The sequence below is a fragment of the Acinonyx jubatus genome, chromosome C1, assembly GCF_027475565.1.
Source record: "Acinonyx jubatus isolate Ajub_Pintada_27869175 chromosome C1, VMU_Ajub_asm_v1.0, whole genome shotgun sequence".
Taxonomy (NCBI): domain Eukaryota; kingdom Metazoa; phylum Chordata; class Mammalia; order Carnivora; family Felidae; genus Acinonyx; species Acinonyx jubatus.
In genome coordinates this window covers 167,898,567-167,916,573 of record NC_069381.1, presented here as the reverse complement: position 1 = coordinate 167,916,573, position 18,007 = coordinate 167,898,567, and the positions used below count along the sequence as shown (strand labels likewise).

Sequence of the window (18,007 nt, the reverse complement as noted above, 5' to 3'; positions counted from 1 at the left end):
TTATCCATTCAAAAATGACAAAATATAAAACTGCTTTCTTAGTGAACGGTAACCATCCTTGATGGACCCCTTGCCATTGTAGGGGCTGAGATTTGATTTTTATCTGATTTACAAGGAAAAGAATTATTTAGTCTCTTAATGTTTCATGGAAACTGACAGAAGACATGGGTCCCCTGGGTCAGAGACAAAGGACTTAGCTATTCATTGCACAGGAAGCACCATGAGCATCAACAAATATATATCATTTTTCTCACTTGCTTTCATGACCCACGCTGGGGGGACCAGACGAACACAGATGAATACTATGTATACAGTATGTTTGTGTTACAGTTAAGGAACACTGAGTTTGATGAACCCTACATTTTATTAATAGTAAGCATACTTACTCTTTGATTCAGAGGGAGATATTACCATTCCTCAAATTTGGCAGCTGCAGATACAGTCTTGAGAAATGGCCTGAGTAATGAGTGCTCTGGGTCTTTCATTCTTGGCATATCCAACATGTGTAGGTACATATGAGATCCTTGAAGGAGTATCTCCCCAAAGCAAGCACCCTGGCCATCATTCATAATTTTTCTGTTGCCCACATCTAGTCATTTCCCAGACTTAACTCTTTTAAATTGCCACCATTGTGGATCAGAGCATCATAATCCTGTCTGGATTATTGTACCACTGCCTCCTGATAGATCTCTGCCTCCTCTCCTGGTCCTTTTCTGTCCTCCTCTCCCCCAGTTCTTCTCTCGACTCCCCCACTACATAGAGCAATCTTTCTGAAATAGTAATTGACCACCACACAGAACCTTTGGTTCACCAAAAGGTTTAAATTCTTTAACATGGTATACAGGGGTCTGCAAGATATGATTGAATCTCTTCTGACACCATTTTCTTTTTCCTCTTTTCATTTTAACTGTAGCCATAGTGAACAGTGTTTATTCTGTAGACACCCCTTCTATTCTTGTCCTATGCCTTTCTGGAATGCCCACTATCCACTGACAGGATTTTGTTCTTTGATTTGGTACCTTTATAGTCGAGTTTCTTTCCCTATAAACCTATACTGATGGATTTGGTTAAGTTATATCACCTTATTAGCCAATCTACACTAATTTTTACTATCTTCAGTTTTTTTCTAGAATCCATCAATTAGTACAATGTGTTATCTGGTTTTTAATGATTCAGTATAGTCTAAAACCTCAGTGAATCAACATGTACCATACTTATTTTCATCTGAATGTTTCCCATGTATGCTTTCTTTCAAGCTGGACTGAAAATACCTTTTGGTAGGGTTAACTTGACAATTCACCGTTTTATACTTTTGATATTATAATTGCAGTTCCTTTGGGGTTCAAGATGAATGACGCATATATTAGGTTTTGTTTTATTGGCAGTAGTATTTGAGTTTATCTGAAGAAATTTTTAATAGGGATTTCAAGTGTGAGTCACTGTTGACAATTTTAAAACGGTGATGTTATTAATATAGTGTCAAAATAAACATTAAAAAATTTTTCAATAGTGTTTTTATCCCCCCTGTAGAATGTCAAGGTTAAAATCATTGGTCCATGCTTAAACGACTTTGTTTTTTGCTGTATTTTCACAGGCATATACTAGTGTTTCCAAGGCTTCACTTAGCCTTGCAGATCACAGAGAACTTGGAAAGATGATGAATACGATAATTTTTCATACAAAAATGGTAGATTCCTTGGTGGAAATGTTGGTGGAAACATCAGATCTCTCCATATTTTGGTATGTGGTAATTTTTTTTCAAATCAGAATTTGAAATTTTTAGTATCCAAATATATCTTTGTTGATTGTTTTTATATTAGTGTAGTCCTTGAGACTATTCAGTAATAAACTCTTAAGAATAAAGGGAATAGGGGTGCCTGGCTGGCTCAGTTGGAACATGCGAATCTTGATCTTGAGGTTGTGTATTTGAGCCCCACGTTAGGTGTAGAGATAACTTAAAAATAAAATCTTTAAAAAAAGAGATTATAAAGGGAATAGTTGACAACTTGTTAACAAAAGGAAGTTTACAAAGTAGAGATTTTATGTCTTTTTTTTTTTATTCTCTATAAGAGGAACTCTTACTGTTGTAAATTTATTTTTATATATTTTTTGAGGTTGTAAGAAACTGTCACGTCAGATTGCCTTAAGGCCCTCTTTTGCATCATTAGATTAAGGAAAAAAAAACTTGTGAATCAAGGTCAAATAGAGCAAATGTTGGGAAGTAAATAAATAGCAAGTAATTTCGCTCTGCTGTATTAAATTAGATATTAATATAATGATGATGTAGTGACTACTACTCCCTCCATTGTTCTCTGTTCTCCTTTGCTCCTATCGTAGCCTCTTTAGTTAAATTTAGCAGTTTACATTTTTTCCCCCTTTCTCCCCACATAAATGTGATTCTTGAAGTAAGGTCATGTTTTTATTTTCTTAATGTCTAACATAGTAAGTACTTATTAAATGCTTGAATGAATAAGGGGACTTCATTATGATCAAACTAATAAACAGTGGGATCAGGATTTAAACTCAAGTATTCTGGCACCAAAGGTGTGCAGTATCAACTCTATATCTGCTTCTTGGCCTTTTTTCCTGTAGGGAAGCTGATTGGAATAACCCAGTATTATGTCCCTTTATTTCTACAATGCTGAGATAATCTCAGTGGATAGTGATAGCCATTTCTATGTATTGAAAAGCTGTCATTATGAATAGCTTCTCATTGGTTTTATTTTGGAAGATAACTCAGTCCACACTGATTTTGGCAGTTTGTTAGGATAGCTTTAATTAGCAGTATTGCAGAAGAAATAGAAATCACCAGACGGAAGGCATGAGAGATCTCTTAAAGGAACTCTAGAAACACAGTATATCACTGAAACACAATATATCATATGTTAGATATGCAAAAATTTTAAGATTATTTGGAACCCTGTACTATTGTTGGGCTTGAAAAGAAAATGGAGCATTTTATGTTTACATATATTTGAACTACAGAAAAGTTCCTATTGTAAAAGAAGCTACTGCAATTAAAAAGTCCTTTTCCCTTTTCTTGGAAGTAAAAGTACTTTGAGTAGTATTTACAATTTGTGATTTGTAGTCATATTTAATTAATTGTTATGCATCTTTTCTTATCACGTTCTTATTTTGTCTGTTACATCCAAAATAAAGACATGTTCACTACTTCTGGTTGTCTTACTATTCCAAGATGCACTATATTTTACGGACTCATATTTTTTATGTTTAATATCTCCTAAATCTGGAAGTAATTTAAAATTGATGGGTGTGTCATTGTTTAATTGACAGTGTTTTTCTTTCCTAGTCGTACATAAAATAATGGTGTTTCTTGCAATTGATAATGACTTAGCTTGGATAAAAATTTGGCAAGGTGAGATTTGAATGTCGTATTCATATGTCATAGATATGGTTTATTTTCTGTTTGAGTTTATTTTAAAATTTGTTAATATTCTACAAATAATATTTTTATTACTCTGTAATGATTGTTGGTGTATGAAAGATACTCTTTGGAAAAATAACTACTCCTCTTATGGTAATAAAGGTTACCAGTTGATAACTTTCACTTACTTGAATCCAATTAAATAAAGTACTATATCATTAAAGTTTTTAACTACAAAAATTGTGATCTAATTTTTGTTTCCTTGTATAGTTTTTATAGTCGTGCTTTTGAGAAGATGTTTCAACAGTGTTTGGAGTTACCCTCTCAGTCAAGATACTCAATTGCGTTTCCACTGCTTTGCACTCATTTTATGAGTTGCACACATGAACTGTGTCCAGAAGAGGTAAGTTCAGAGTAGTACTGTGATTTGTATGGCATGCAGAGTAAACTAGAACAAATATGTAGCTGGCTGGGTTTCACAAAGTCACAATTACCTAATCTAGCTTCCTACCTACTTTATCTCTGCAAAATCAGAAGAATGTTTGAATAGATTAAAAAAGCTGTTAATGTTTATTTGCATAGATGGATAAATACACGTACATATTTCTAAGAACATGTTATAAAGTCACTTGGAATTACATTTATTAAATGGTGGGTCAGGTATTAATATTTATTGTAAAGTTATATATAGCTATCGATTTTATATGCCTACTTTTCCTGTCAAACTGTTATTGAAAAGACTTGAAAATTGAATGTACACATTACTGACTAAACATAAACATGTCAAAGAAGAATTTCACTGACTTGTTAATATGATAGATGTAGTACACAAAATTAATATTTGCTAGTATTTGTAAGACATTCATGCAGGCACACATAGTTATTGAAAAATTGAACTACTCCATAGTTTATTGACAACAAGTATCTATCAAAAATGTATTCAGTATTTCTTCTAATCTTTAGAGAAGAAATGTCACTTTGTAAATGTGGTAAGAATATATATTAAACTTAAATGGTCCATTTCTTCATAGTTTAACTTAGTGTTGAGTCCCTTTACTTAGAACTACAAAACTTGGAGAAGAGAAACCGACAAATTGCAGTAGCGTTATTAATGTCTCTAAGCATTAGGTTGCAGATTGTATTCCAGCAATGCATTGGAAACTGACTCTGAGAAAGGTTAGCCTGAGGGAAATTCAGTAGGGACACCTTTTAGGATTATTACCTGCAGGGATACCAACACCACCAAATTTAATAGTTTTATAGAGTTTTTAGATTTAATAGATACTTTCTTTAAGCTTTATACCTAAAATACATTATTAATTTTCCTCACCATCATCCCTCCCATTAAATTACCCATGAAGTCCTCTTAGTTTTATTTGTCTGGTATAAAACAAGAATTTGAATCCGTCTTCTACTTTCCATTGCTTTTGTCACTGTTGTAGCTCAAATTTGCAATATTCTTCATATATACTCCTAAATAGTTTTCCTGTCTTCAGTATTTCTGCCTTTAAGATCACCTGATACAATGCCACCAGAGTACTTCTTTCCTTCTTGAAAAATCCTCAGTGGTTCTCCATTGCATGTAGAGAAAGTAAAAATTTCTCAGCCAGGCATTTAAATTTAACTTCAACAATTTGGACTCTACACCCATTCTTTTTTTTTTCTTTTGCCTTTTAAAAAACTGTGATAAAAATATTTTTTTAATAAACATTTAACTTTATAATATAAGCATGTACCATTTAAATTATTTTCAAATGTGCAATTCATTGGCGTTAATTACTTTCACTGTGTTGTGCAACCGTCACCACTACCTATTTGCAAAACTTTTATCACTCCAAGCAGAAACTTGGTGTCATTAAGTAGTAATTTCTCATCCCTCAACCCTTGGTATCCTCTAGTCTACTTTCTGTCTCTAAGAATTTACCTATTCTAAGTAGTTTATAAAGGTGGAACCATGTAGTATTTGTCTTTTTGTGTTGGGCTCATTTCACTTAGCATATTGCTGATGCCTCCCAAATTTTTATCTCCAGCCCAGACCTTTGCCTTTAGTTCTAGATTTTCTGTATATTCTGCTGCAGTTTAGGTATTTGTGACCATCTGAAATGTAACATGTCCAGAATAGAACTATTGATTCTCCACATGTTACCCCATTGCCATCGTTCAAAGCCTTTTCTGCTTTTGGCTCTACCTTTATATATATCCAGACGCCTACTTCTTCTCGTCTTTGTCAAAGCCATATCTTTTTTCCTGGATTATTGTTACAGTGTCCTTACGTGGTTTCTCTGCTTCTGACATTGTTCTCCTAAAATCTGTCTCAGCACTGTAGCAGTAGGGTGAGAGCAGATCATGGAGAGACTGTGACATGTTAAGAGACTTTAGTTGTTTTGTTTTCCATCCAGTCTCAGCATTTCTGAGCCACTTGAAGAGAGTAGTGATACCAGATTTGTATTTTAAATTAAGGCTAGTGAATTTGAAGCAGTGCTAATTTAATGTTCTTTTTTCAGGAGTAAATGATAGCAAGGGGTATGTTTCATCTTTCAAAAGTCAGATTTTGGTTAAATGAAATCCTAAATGTTTGTAATTTGAAATCTTTCCTTAAGTAAAGTGAACTAACATTTAATTTGATCTGGCCTGGAGATGCAAACCGTTCAGTTTGGCTTCCTGTTAAAGTTTTAAAGGGCATTTAGAATAAAATACATTAAGGTATCATGAGAGAGCTAGGAACAGTTACGTTATGTGTTTAAGTATTTTTATATTCTTGTATATTACATTATTTTAGCATAGAAGTATATGTAAATTATACATTCGTTATGTAATTGTGGAAGATCTGTAAGGTAAACTTTCAAAAATTTATCTCTTTGTAAAGTGCTACAAACGTGTAGTGCAAAATTTTATAGCATTATATACTCAACATTCCAGTTACCGTTGACAAGAAAACCCTATTAAATTATTGCGACATCCACCAAAACTAAAAAGATACAGAATCCTGTAGAGAGAGATGGATGGATTTGAGTGAGTGTATGTTTACATATACATATCTAATCTCCTAAAAAGTAAATACAGTGTTCTTTTTTTCCCCTCTTGTGTTGAGAAAATGCACAGGTTTTTTTTTTTTCCTCTTCTGGGTTGATGGGTTTGATTTTAGAGAGTTGAATGCCTTGTGAATTTCTGTTTTACTGACTTGATTTCTAACAATTTTAATTAAATACTTAAGCTTTTCTTTTCTGTTGGTACACTACAAAGTTATTCATTGTGTTGAGATATGTATATATGTGTGTGTGTGTATATATATATCATTTAAGATTAGAAAATATTACTCTAAATCTCTTTCACATCCTTTCTTTGATAGTTTAATATTTAAGAACTGGATGCATAGGACCTTGTGAAACTTGGAAATTACATTAAATTTTTTGTGTTAAGGAAAATATTGGTCCTCTAAGATCCCTCCACTCATTGTAGTTGTATAATCACCAAATACTTACTTTATGTCAACTGTGTAAATACAGTATGGTAGGTTAGTTGTCCCCTCCCCCCATCTGTAACATTCCCTACTCCCACTCCTTACTATACAGACTTTATTTTCCATGTTTATTTAAAAAGTATTTTAATTCAAACCACTTTCTTATAACTTATTATTGTTGTTATTATTCTGCTTTGACAGCGACATCATATTGGAGATCGCAGTCTTTCCTTATGTAATATGTTCTTGGATGAAATGGCCAAACAAGCTCGAAATCTCATCACTGATATTTGCACAGAACAGTGTACTCTCAGTGACCAGGTAAAAATTCACGTGTTTCCGTAAGGACAGGATGTTTGTGTATGAAGGCAAGAAAATAAGCTGTTAGTTTTTTGTGTGTGTGTGTGTGTGTGTGTGTGTGTGTGTGTGTGTGTTAAACTCTTAGTAAATCTCATTACCTCTTCTTGTAAAACTCCATTTTTAGGTTTTTAAAAATTAGCCCATCTTTAGGATTACTTACTGTTTAAAATCCAACTTTTAGCTTTGTATTCAAGTCCCTTCCTGCTAGCTCAGACTGTATACTTCACCCTGCACTTGATGCTTTACCAGCTAGTAGTTCTTATTAAATTCTGAATACATCATGTCTTCGCACAGTTTATTCTTCATAGACCTTTTTCCTTCTAGTAATACATTCTCATTCTTTACTTGCCTACTTTGTTTTTACTTATCCTTTAAACTGTAGCCTTTATAGAACCTCTGTGAAGTTTTCTTCACACAAGATTCATCTATTTCTGTTTTCTACCAAGTTGTGCGAGCTCCTTTAGCTAGCTAGGTAATCTACATCTCACTTACACCTCTGTTCTTAGTGCTACATAGTCTGGATTCAGCTAAGGTTTGCTTACATAGTTAATATGTTTTCAAAATAATTGTTGTCATGTAAATTTTCATTTCTTTTTAAATTTAGTTGCTACCCAAGCATTGTGCCAAAACCATTAGTCAAGCAGTGAATAAAAAGTCAAAAAAACAGACTGGTAAGAAAGGGGAACCTGAAAGGGAAAAACCAGGAGTTGAGAGTATGAGGAAAAACAGACTGGTAGTGACCAAGTAAGCCATCCATTTTTATTATATCTTTTTGTTATGAGTAGGAGAATTTTTTCATTTTTTTGTATGGCATTAGTACTGAAGGAATGCTAGTAATTGTAAATTCTTCATTTTTCAGCCATTGGTTGTTGTTGTTATTTTACCTTTGTGAAACTTGAGGAGGTAGTGCTAATTTCCAAAATACAGATTTTAGATTTTTAAAGAAAATTCATGTAATAGGTAATATTTGTCTTTATATAGTGAATACTAAAGGCCAACAATCTGTCTAGAAATCTGTCTAGTAATTTTACATTTATTTAAAATCAGATAATCTGAGACTTTATTTTGGCATGTTGTCATATTAGAACATATATCATTTTTAAAGTGGGTATATCAGACTAGATATTATTAAGGGCCATGTGTTTGTTTAGAGGGTAGGCATTGGTGGGCAATAATGGATCAACATTTGTTTAAAGTAGATTTCCTACTACTTTGCTTTTTTATGTTGAACAAGCTATTTGCCATTTTGTAGACTATTTTCTTCCTCCAATACTGAAAATATAGCAAGATTTGGAAATGATTGTCTTTATGAGCATGTAATAAACTTTCTTGTCTATAAAATCAGTAAAGTCATTATTATCTGAATGTAGAAACAGATGAATGATGCTATCTTTAGAAAATTGCTCTCATATGTTAGTAATTTTTTAAAGATTTTGAACTTGTCCATTTAGGGAAGAAAAATATTGAATTCTGCAATTGTAATTCTCAAATAAGGTCTGATATATTTATAAAATTAATTTTGTATTGCTGTGATGAAATGTTTAACATTTTATTTACTGTCTATTAATATTTTTTCAGCCTTGATAAATTGCACACTGCACTTTCTGAGTTGTGTTTCTCTATAAATTATGTACCAAACATGGTAGTTTGGGAACATACCTTTACCCCACGAGAATATTTGACGTCTCATCTGGAAATCCGCTTTACTAAGTAAGAGAGAATATGAACTTTTTGTTGGTTCAGCTAATAGGTTTGTTATAGTCTTCATATGTCTATGGTGTTTCCTTTTATGAGGAAAAGTATTAGAACTGATGTAGTATCAAGAATAACGAATGGGGAAGTATAAAGAATAGTGAACTGGGAATTATGTTATGCAGATTCTTGTCTCATACTTGTTATTAACTAGTTGTAACATTGGACAAAGCAGTTAATCTCTGTGAGCCTTAGCTTTTGTATAAACAAAATGAGAAGACTGGAGCAAATCTGTATTTCAGCTGGTAGGTAGCAACCAAGTAGGGTCATGAAATCAGTGTAGAAGGTTGTTGTAGTCAACATTTAAAGAAAGAAGAGGGAGGGGAAGGAAAAGAAACAAGGAAGAATAAACAAACAAACAATAAAGAACCAGTGCACTGTATGTAGTAAATATAAATACTGCTTCATGAAACTCTTCGCTATGTATATGTATATATGTACTGAGTTGTGATGCTAACTACATATCTTATAGTTGGTCCAGTCAAATGTTTGAAAATATCAGGACTAGATAAACACTTGTTTTTTCTTTTTTTTTTAATCTTTTTTAAAGGTTTCTTTTAACATTTGTTTATTTTTGAGACAGAGAAATAGAGACAGAACATGAGTGGGGGAGGGGCAGAGAGAGAGGGAGACACAGAATCCGAAGCAGGCTCTAGGCTCTGAGCTGTTAGTACAGAGCCCCATGCGGGGCTTGAACTTACAAATTGCAAGATCATGACCTGAGCCGAAGTCGGACACTTAACTGACTGAGCTACCCAGGTGCCCCAACTCTTGTTTTTTCTGAATTCAAATGTATGCTGTTAGGCCAGTAGAATTCTAGACTCTTGAGGCACTCAATCTTAATTAGAGTTTTATAAGTCTTATATATGTTTCTAAAGTTACATACTTGTTAAAGAAAATATTGATTAATTTGAGAAGTTTTTCCTGAAGGCCTTAAAACACTTTATAAACCAAAATTTAGCCAAAGATTTTTTCAAAGGTTTGTAGTCATTAACAAGTAGTATCTGCGCCATGTGCTTGACAGTGTGTTAAGTTCTGTGAGTAGTAATAAAACAGTATAAAGCTGAGAGCTATAGTTTGTGAGAAGACTTTAACAATTAGAGAACAAAATAGGAGAATGTATAAGTGGGCACTAAATTGTGTGTTAAGTCATCACTTGCCTAGTCAGGTGTTAAACAAAGACTGTCTTTTACTATCCTAAATTTAGTAAGGTAGGCAGCCTCACAGTGAAACCCAGAATAGTATTTAGACGAAAGGGACATTACAGCTTCTGGTATTTATTATTCTCTAGTCAGCGGGGTGGTAGAGTTGTGGGTGGAAGATAGAGCTCACTTTTCAGCTCCCTTGTTTTCCTTCTGTAAGTATGTTCTCCACAGAGAAACATGTTCTTGTAACAAAACATCCACTTAGTGATCAGGATCAAGGCAAAGCTGTAAACTTGTTTACGGGGAAAGATTTTTTTGCCAAAACAAATAGCTGTGTTAGTTGGTTGGGTTTTACTGATCACTTGAGCACAATCTTAGGACTTTAGGGGTTATATACAAGGATAGCAATTATTGCCTTGAATCCTTGTTTTCTGGGATTGTTTTCTATCGATGGGGTTTGTCATTGTCTTTAAGGATTTATCCTTACAAATAAATAAGTCTAAGATCTTTATAAATCCAATGCTCAAGGAGTTTTAAAGATGGTAAAATAGGGGTGGCCAATGTAGGAAAAGATCAGAAGGGAAAGTATTTTCAAAATCTGTGTTTCTTTTTAGGCTTTTATAGTTTATTGGGATATAAACCTAACAGAACTGTGTTTCACGTGCTGTGAACAATTAAAGAACAATAAAGTTTTTTGTTTGTTGCCTTGTTTTAACTGTCATGCATTTTGTTGAAGGGCAGCACTAAGGCAGTTGTGGGTTCAAAGCCTAGGCACACTACTTCCAAACAAAGTGACTGTATTCAGTTGACTTCAGTTCTGAGCCTTAGTTTCTTTTTACCTGTGAAGTGGTGGTGGTAGTAACTACATTGCAGGGGTTTATTTTTTTTATTTTTTTATTTTTTTAAATTTTTTAAATGTTTTTATTTATTTTTGATACATTGCAAGGTTTTAAACATGAGGGTGATTGATATAAAGCCTAAGAAAATACTAGCACATAACTGTGCCAGATGAGTTTGAGCTATGGATTAAATAGTCCAGTGTGCTTGCTAGAGACAGTGAGTCCTATTAAAGGAATTTTTTAAGACCCTCTTTATCCTTAATTCATTGTTATTATTGATGTCCTTAGAATTTTTAAAATCCTAATTCTACCTTATTGTAGCTTTTGGGTGTTCATTCTTTTTAAAGATGGTTTCTTGGGAAGATAATAATTTCATTACTTTGTAACAATTAGTATGTTAAAATTAATTTTATTGCATACTTAATATTAGAGATCAGTAGGTTGAATGGCCTATGTACATAAATGGAAAAGTTCATTTCTTATTCCCTCCCTTACCCAGGTCAATTGTTGGAATGACTATGTATAATCAAGCCACACAGGAAATTGCAAAACCATCAGAGCTTCTAACAAGTGTAAGAGCATACATGACTGTACTACAGTCGATAGAAAACTATGTGCAAATTGATATTACAAGAGTGTTTAATAATGTTCTTCTTCAGCAAACACAACATTTAGACAGTCATGGAGAACCAACCATTACAAGTCTATACACAAATTGGTAAGGAGCACATTTAGAAATTTGGATTGATACAAAGTTTCTTTGTGGTGAAATGCTTAGGAAAGTTATTTTTTATCAGTAAGTGCTCATTTGTGTCATCAGTCATCTTAATGCAGGAATGTATACCATAATTTGAATAATACCATAAACTTTGAATTAATTTCTCCCGGTTATAAATTTACTTTTTCTTCCTAGGTATTTGGAAACTTTGTTAAGACAAGTCAGCAATGGTCATATAGCTTATTTCCCTGCAATGAAAGCATTTGTGAACTTACCTACAGAAAATGAATTAACATTCAATGCAGAGGAATATTCTGACATATCAGGTGAATAAAACCTATGACATGTTTAATGGAGTGAAGAAACCTTGATTCTTTTGGCTTTTCATTGTTACAACTATTTTCATTCAGTTACGTTCATTCAATGCATAATCATACATTATATCTTAGACTTACCTTTGCATTTGTGTTCCTTTTTATTCTAGAGACTAGAGATTTTTGCATTAATAATTTGCTTCTATGATGGAACATTCCAAAATGTTAATATTCATTTTCTTAAAGTATTTGCTCTATCAGAGTGTAAAATTAATTACATTTCCTTTCAGAAATGAGGTCATTATCAGAACTACTAGGCCCATACGGTATGAAGTTCCTAAGTGAGAGCCTTATGTGGCATATCTCATCACAAGTTGCTGAACTTAAGGTAATACAGTCTTTATCAGTTTTAGCTTTGAAACATTGATTCCTGAAAAAACATTTCAAGAATATGAACAAGTCTATTTTGTTAATTACCTTAACCCAACATGAAAATTCTCATGTAAATGAAATTATAGAGCTACGATGGCCTTTCAATTGCATTGTCATTTAATACTCTCTCTTTTATGGATGAAAAAACTGAAAGCCTAGAGAGGTGAAATGACTTGCTAAAGGAGATTGAAAGTCGGATTTCTTGATGTTTGGTCAAGTCTTGATTCTATAGTACCATAATGCTTTTCTTTGAAGGACTGTTCAAAATTCCAGCCAAAGTCATTTGTTTAAATTTGTAGTTTGAGGGGCACCTGGGTGGCGCAGTCGGTTAAGCGTCCGACTTCAGCCAGGTCACGATCTCGCGGTCCGTGAGTTCAAGCCCCGCATCGGGCTCTGGGCTGATGGCTCAGAGCCTGGAGCCTGTTTCCAATTCTGTGTCTCCCTCTCTCTCTCTGCCCCTCCCCCGTTCATGCTCTGTCTCTCTCTGTCCCAAAAATAAACAAACGTTGAAAAAAAAAATTAAATTTGTAGTTTGAATGTATTATTTCCCACAGTTTATGTTGCAAACATTATTAGGCTCACTGGGTTGTTGTTGGTTTTTTTTAAAGTAATCTCTATGCCACATGTGGGGCTGGAATTCAACAGACTCTGAGATCAAGATTTGCATGCTCTGCCAACTGAGCCAGCCAGGTGCCCCTGGGCTCATTGTTTTTTTATTACTAAGTAATCTTTTAAATTATCTTACACCCTTTAAGGTAGATAAAAAATTTCTTTAGAATGCTTAACATTTTGTTAAGATGTAAAAGGGCTGAAGCAACAGCCTTTTAAATGACTTTTTTAAAGTCTTTTAGAAATATCCCAGCTCTAAGGTGATTTATATTGAATGAGTCTGTATATAATAGCTATCTAGTTTTTGAAAGAATTTGAATTTGAACCACCAAAACTTTATAACTTAACAGAATACAAGAGGCATATTTTAAATTGTGCCCTTTGTGAAATTTTTTGGTGATTACTTGCGCCTTGCATTTTTAATTTAAGAACATGGTAGGTAGCATTGATAAGTAGCTTGCATTTACATAGAGCACTGAAGTCTAAATGTGGTAATCCAATTTACTGAAAACTTAGCAGTTATATAGGATAAGCCAATTCCTGCAAGGTAAAAAATATTTTGCTGAATGAATAAAATATGTAAGAGTCTGTGACTAAAAGGAGACGTGGTATTACCCAGTGGTTAAGAACTCAAGCTTTTAAGACCTGAATTTCAGTCCTCTCACTTATGAGCTTTGACTTTGGGCAAAGTTTAAACTCACTAAGCTTTTACTTTGAAAGAGTTATATGATACATATCAAATGCTTAGGTACTGAGCATAGTTCTTCATCCACAATAAGCACTGAGTAATTATTACTTGGTATTTTTCATGTTCATTATCCTCTAAGAACATTCTGCAATTCTTTTATAAAATTCAACTTTTATATGTGGGTTTTAAATACACACACTGTATACTTTATATAGTTTTAAATGCTAAACCTTGCAATGACAGTTTTAGTTCTTCACAAGTAATATCGTTCTTGTTTATTAGATTCGTTCCCCTGTAAATACATGATCTCTTTTCTATTCTGTTATTTTTTAGGTAACAGATTTCTCATCTTCAGTTCACTTTCTTGTATTCTTTTCAGTATGATATAATAGAAGAATTATGGCAAGATATTCTTTTCCTTGAATTCAAGAAAATTTCACTTTTGCCAGCTATTTTTTATTTCAGACTAAATAATAGGTACTTCTGGAATTACTAAGTATTTTGGGTGCTTCTTTGCTATTTAATGTGATGGATAGAATATTGTCATGTAGTGGTACAGATTGGCTTATTTAGGTCTCTGCATCTGTATTTATGAGAGTTCAAGGGGATTTGATGTCCTTAACAGTACTGGAAGGCCCCTATAGGATCTGGCCTTTTGCTTTTCTTACCTCCTTAACTCTTCCAGCCTGGTTGGCCTGCTTGTTGTTACCTCAAAATACTTTTCACTGAAGTATTGTCTTCTCATAATATTTGTGTGTTTTTCAAATGTTGCCTTATCAGAATACCTTTCTTGACCACACTTTTAAAAACAGCAAGCATCACTTTTTATTCTTTTTATTCACCTTTTTGTGTATCTTATTGTGACCTTTCATGTCATGTATTTATGTCACTGTCGCAAGAATAAAAACTTAGTTATAAACCCTCTTAAAACTTTGCTAAATCAGTGTCCACACATAGAAGGTACTTGCTAAGTATCTGTTGGATGCAAAAATAAAAATAGGTAGCTTTTTTTTGACCCTTTGCTTTGTTCCAGGACTTTTCTAAGCTCCTGACATAAAACTGGTGGTATTGCCCCTATTTTACAAATTAAAAAAGTAAGATCAAGAACTACTAAGTACCTTCTCTGGGCTCACATGCTTGAAAATGGTGAAACTAAACTTTGAACTTTGAACCTACATAGTCAGTCTAGCCCTAGACCTTATACTAGTCCTGTGCTATGCTGTTTTTAGAAATGAAAGAGATCTAAGCAGTCCTCTAACCCACACTTATCTAATGCAGGAAGGTACACTACATTTCTCTAGGAGGATGATCTGGTGTTTTTGAAAATGAGGCAGTCTCTTCAGTTACTGCATATCTCTAGTTATGTTGAGTAAATCTGAGTAGTGATTTTTTGATGTGTCTTCATTCTTTTTTTTTTTTTATGCTTATTTATTTTTGAGAGAGGAAAAGAGCAGGGGAGGGGCAGAGAGGGAGGGAGGGAGGGAAAGAGAGAGAGAGAGAGAGAATGAATATGAATCCCAAGCAGGTTCTATGCTGCCAGCACAGAGCCTGACACGGGGCTCAAACCCATGAACCATAAGATCATGACCTGAGCCAAAATCAAGAGTGGGACAGTCTACCAACTGAGCCACTCAGGCACCCCTGATTGGTCTTCATTCTAATGTCAAGAGGCAGAGATTGCGTTTAACAAGATCACCCTTCACATATTTAAAAACTTTAGTAGTGTATTGCCTTTCTCTTCTCCATGTGAAATATATTCATGTTTAATCTCTCTGTCTTTTATACAAATTCTGTCTTAATTGTTTGTGTCATTCTTAGAAAATAGTGCCTTGAACTGAGAATAAACTTCAGCTAGAGATCTGATTAGTAAAGGTACACTTATCCATTGTGGACACTACACTTACTAGTACAATTTAAGATTGCTTTGACACATTTGGTACCTATAACATAATATTTTCATGTTAACTTACAATCATAAATTTTCTTTTTTTCACATGTTGACCTTGAACCACGGCTCTCCACATCCTTGATTTTGTATTTTTTTCTTTAGACTTAAGTGTTGCTTTATTGTTTGTCTTTTAAAAATTTATCTTGTTAGATACTATTATTTCTATATCTTTTTTTTTAAATGTTTATTTATTTTGAGAGAGAGAACATGTGTGCAAGCAGGGGAGGAGCAGAAAGATAGAGGGAGAGCCTCTGTGTACTGTCAGCACAGAGCCCCTATGAGGGGATTGATCTCACGAACCATAATATCATGACCTGAGCCAAGACCAAGAGTCAGAGGCTTATCCGACTCAGCCACCCAGGTGCCCCCAGATCTTTTTTGAGTGCAGATTTTGTCATAATCTTTTACTAATACTTTATTTATGAACATAACTCTCTTAGCTCTGTCCTTAGGTATTAATATTGTCAAGTACATCCTGTATTCTTAAAAAAGAAATGAGAGGAGCTTATGTTTTAACATTTCTGTTGTATTCTGGGTGACTATTTCTTTTCTTGAATATTATTAAAATTTAAAGTTTTGATGAGAGTGTAAATAGTGTTGATTTTTTTTTTAATGCTGTTGAATTTTCTGACTCAAGAGTGTTGTTTCTTGGCTGACTTCTCATTTAAATATTTGACAGTATTCAGCTTAACTCACAAACCTAGACAAAAGAAACTTTTTGTGTAAGAACTAAGGTTGATAATAATTGAGAAGCATGAGTGTGAATTAGCTTGGGTTTCTCATTAAATACTATATGCTCCAAAACAAAGATGGTTTAGGATACTAACCATTGTATTTCTAAAACTTTTGATTTTAACATTTTATTTTTGTGATTTTAAGTTTTTATTTAAATTCCAGTTAACATACAGTGTAATACTAGTTCAGGTATACAATTTAGTGATTCAACACTTAACATACAACACCCTGTGCTCATCACAAGTGCACTCATTAATGCCCATTACCCATTTAACCCTATCCTCCCACCCACCTCCCCTCTGATAACCATCAGTTTGTTCTCTATAGTTAAGAGTCTGTTTCTTTCTTTGTCTCTCTCTTTTTTTCCCCATCCCCATTTGTTTTGTGTCTTAAATTCTACATATAAGTGAAATCATATGGTATTTGTCTTTCTCTCACTGACATATTTCACTTAACATAATACTCTCTAGTTCCATCCATATTGTTGCATATGGCAAGATTTCATTCTTTTTTATGGTTGACTAATATTCCGTGTGTGTGTGTGTGTGTCCATTCATCATTCGATGGATATTTGGGCTGTTTCCATAATTTGACTATTGTAGAAAATGCTGCTGTAAGCTTTGGGGTGCATGTATCCCTTTAAATTAGTATTTTTGTATTCTTTGGGTAAATGCTTAGTAGTATGATTGCTGGATTGTAGGTATTTCTATTTTTAGGTAGCTTCTATTTTTGAGGAACCTCCATAGTGTTTTACACAGTGGCTGCACTAGTTTACCTTCCCACAAACAGTGCAAGGGGGTTCCTTTTTCTTCACATCCTCACCAACACCTGTTGTTTCTTGTGTTTTTGATTTTAGCCATTCGGACAGGTATACAGTGATATCTGATTGTAGTTTTGGTTTGCATTTCCCTGATGATAAGTGATGATGAGCATCTTTTCATATGTCTGTTGCCCATCTGTATGTGTTCTTTGGAAAAATGTATGTTCTTCACATTTTTAATTGGATTATTTGTTTTTTGGGTGTTGAGTTTTGTAAGTTCTATATATTTTAGATACTAACTCTTTATAGGATGTGTCATTTGCAGATATCTTCTCTCATTCAGTAGGTTGCCGTTTAATTTTGTTGATTGTTTCTTTTGTGGTGCGGAAGCTTTTTCTTTTGATGTAGTCCTAGTAATTTATGTTTGCTTTTGTTTCCCTTGCCTCAGGAGGCATATCTAGAAAACAATTGCTACAGCCGATGACAAAGAGGTTATTGTCTGTGTTCTTCTGTAGGATTTTAATGGTTTCATGTCTAATATTTATGTCTTTTAATGCATTTTTTTTTAACGTTTATTTTTGAAGGAGAGAGAGAGAGAGAGAGAGAGAGAGAGAGAGAGCGAGCGTGAGCGGGGGAGGGGCAGAGAGTGAGGGAGACACAGAATCCGAAGCAGGCTCTGGGCTCCAGGCTCTGAGCCATCAGCACAGAGCCTGATGTGGGGCTTGAACCCACAAACTGTGAGATCGTGACCTGGGCCGAAGTCGGACGCTCAACCAACTGAGCCACCCAGGCGCCCCTGTAATCTATTTTGAATTTAGTTTAGGGTATGGTGTAAGAAATTAGTCCAGTTTCTTTTGTGTGT

The 18,007-nt window shown here is 33.9% G+C and overlaps 1 protein-coding gene across 2 annotated transcripts in view; it reads left to right on the top strand.

Annotated features, from left to right (window-relative positions):
* NCKAP1 (NCK associated protein 1) overlaps positions 1–18,007 on the top strand; it is a 108,018-nt gene that overhangs the window by 65,236 nt on the left and 24,775 nt on the right. For both annotated transcript variants that reach the window (XM_027055203.2, XM_027055194.2), the window contains 8 exons: positions 1,595–1,740; positions 3,656–3,788; positions 7,047–7,166; positions 7,810–7,949; positions 8,784–8,915; positions 11,441–11,659; positions 11,855–11,985; positions 12,264–12,361. In XM_027055203.2, coding sequence (XP_026911004.1) covers positions 1,595–1,740; positions 3,656–3,788; positions 7,047–7,166; positions 7,810–7,949; positions 8,784–8,915; positions 11,441–11,659; positions 11,855–11,985; positions 12,264–12,361 — 1,119 coding nt within the window. The remainder of the gene's footprint in view (positions 1–1,594; positions 1,741–3,655; positions 3,789–7,046; positions 7,167–7,809; positions 7,950–8,783; positions 8,916–11,440; positions 11,660–11,854; positions 11,986–12,263; positions 12,362–18,007) is intronic.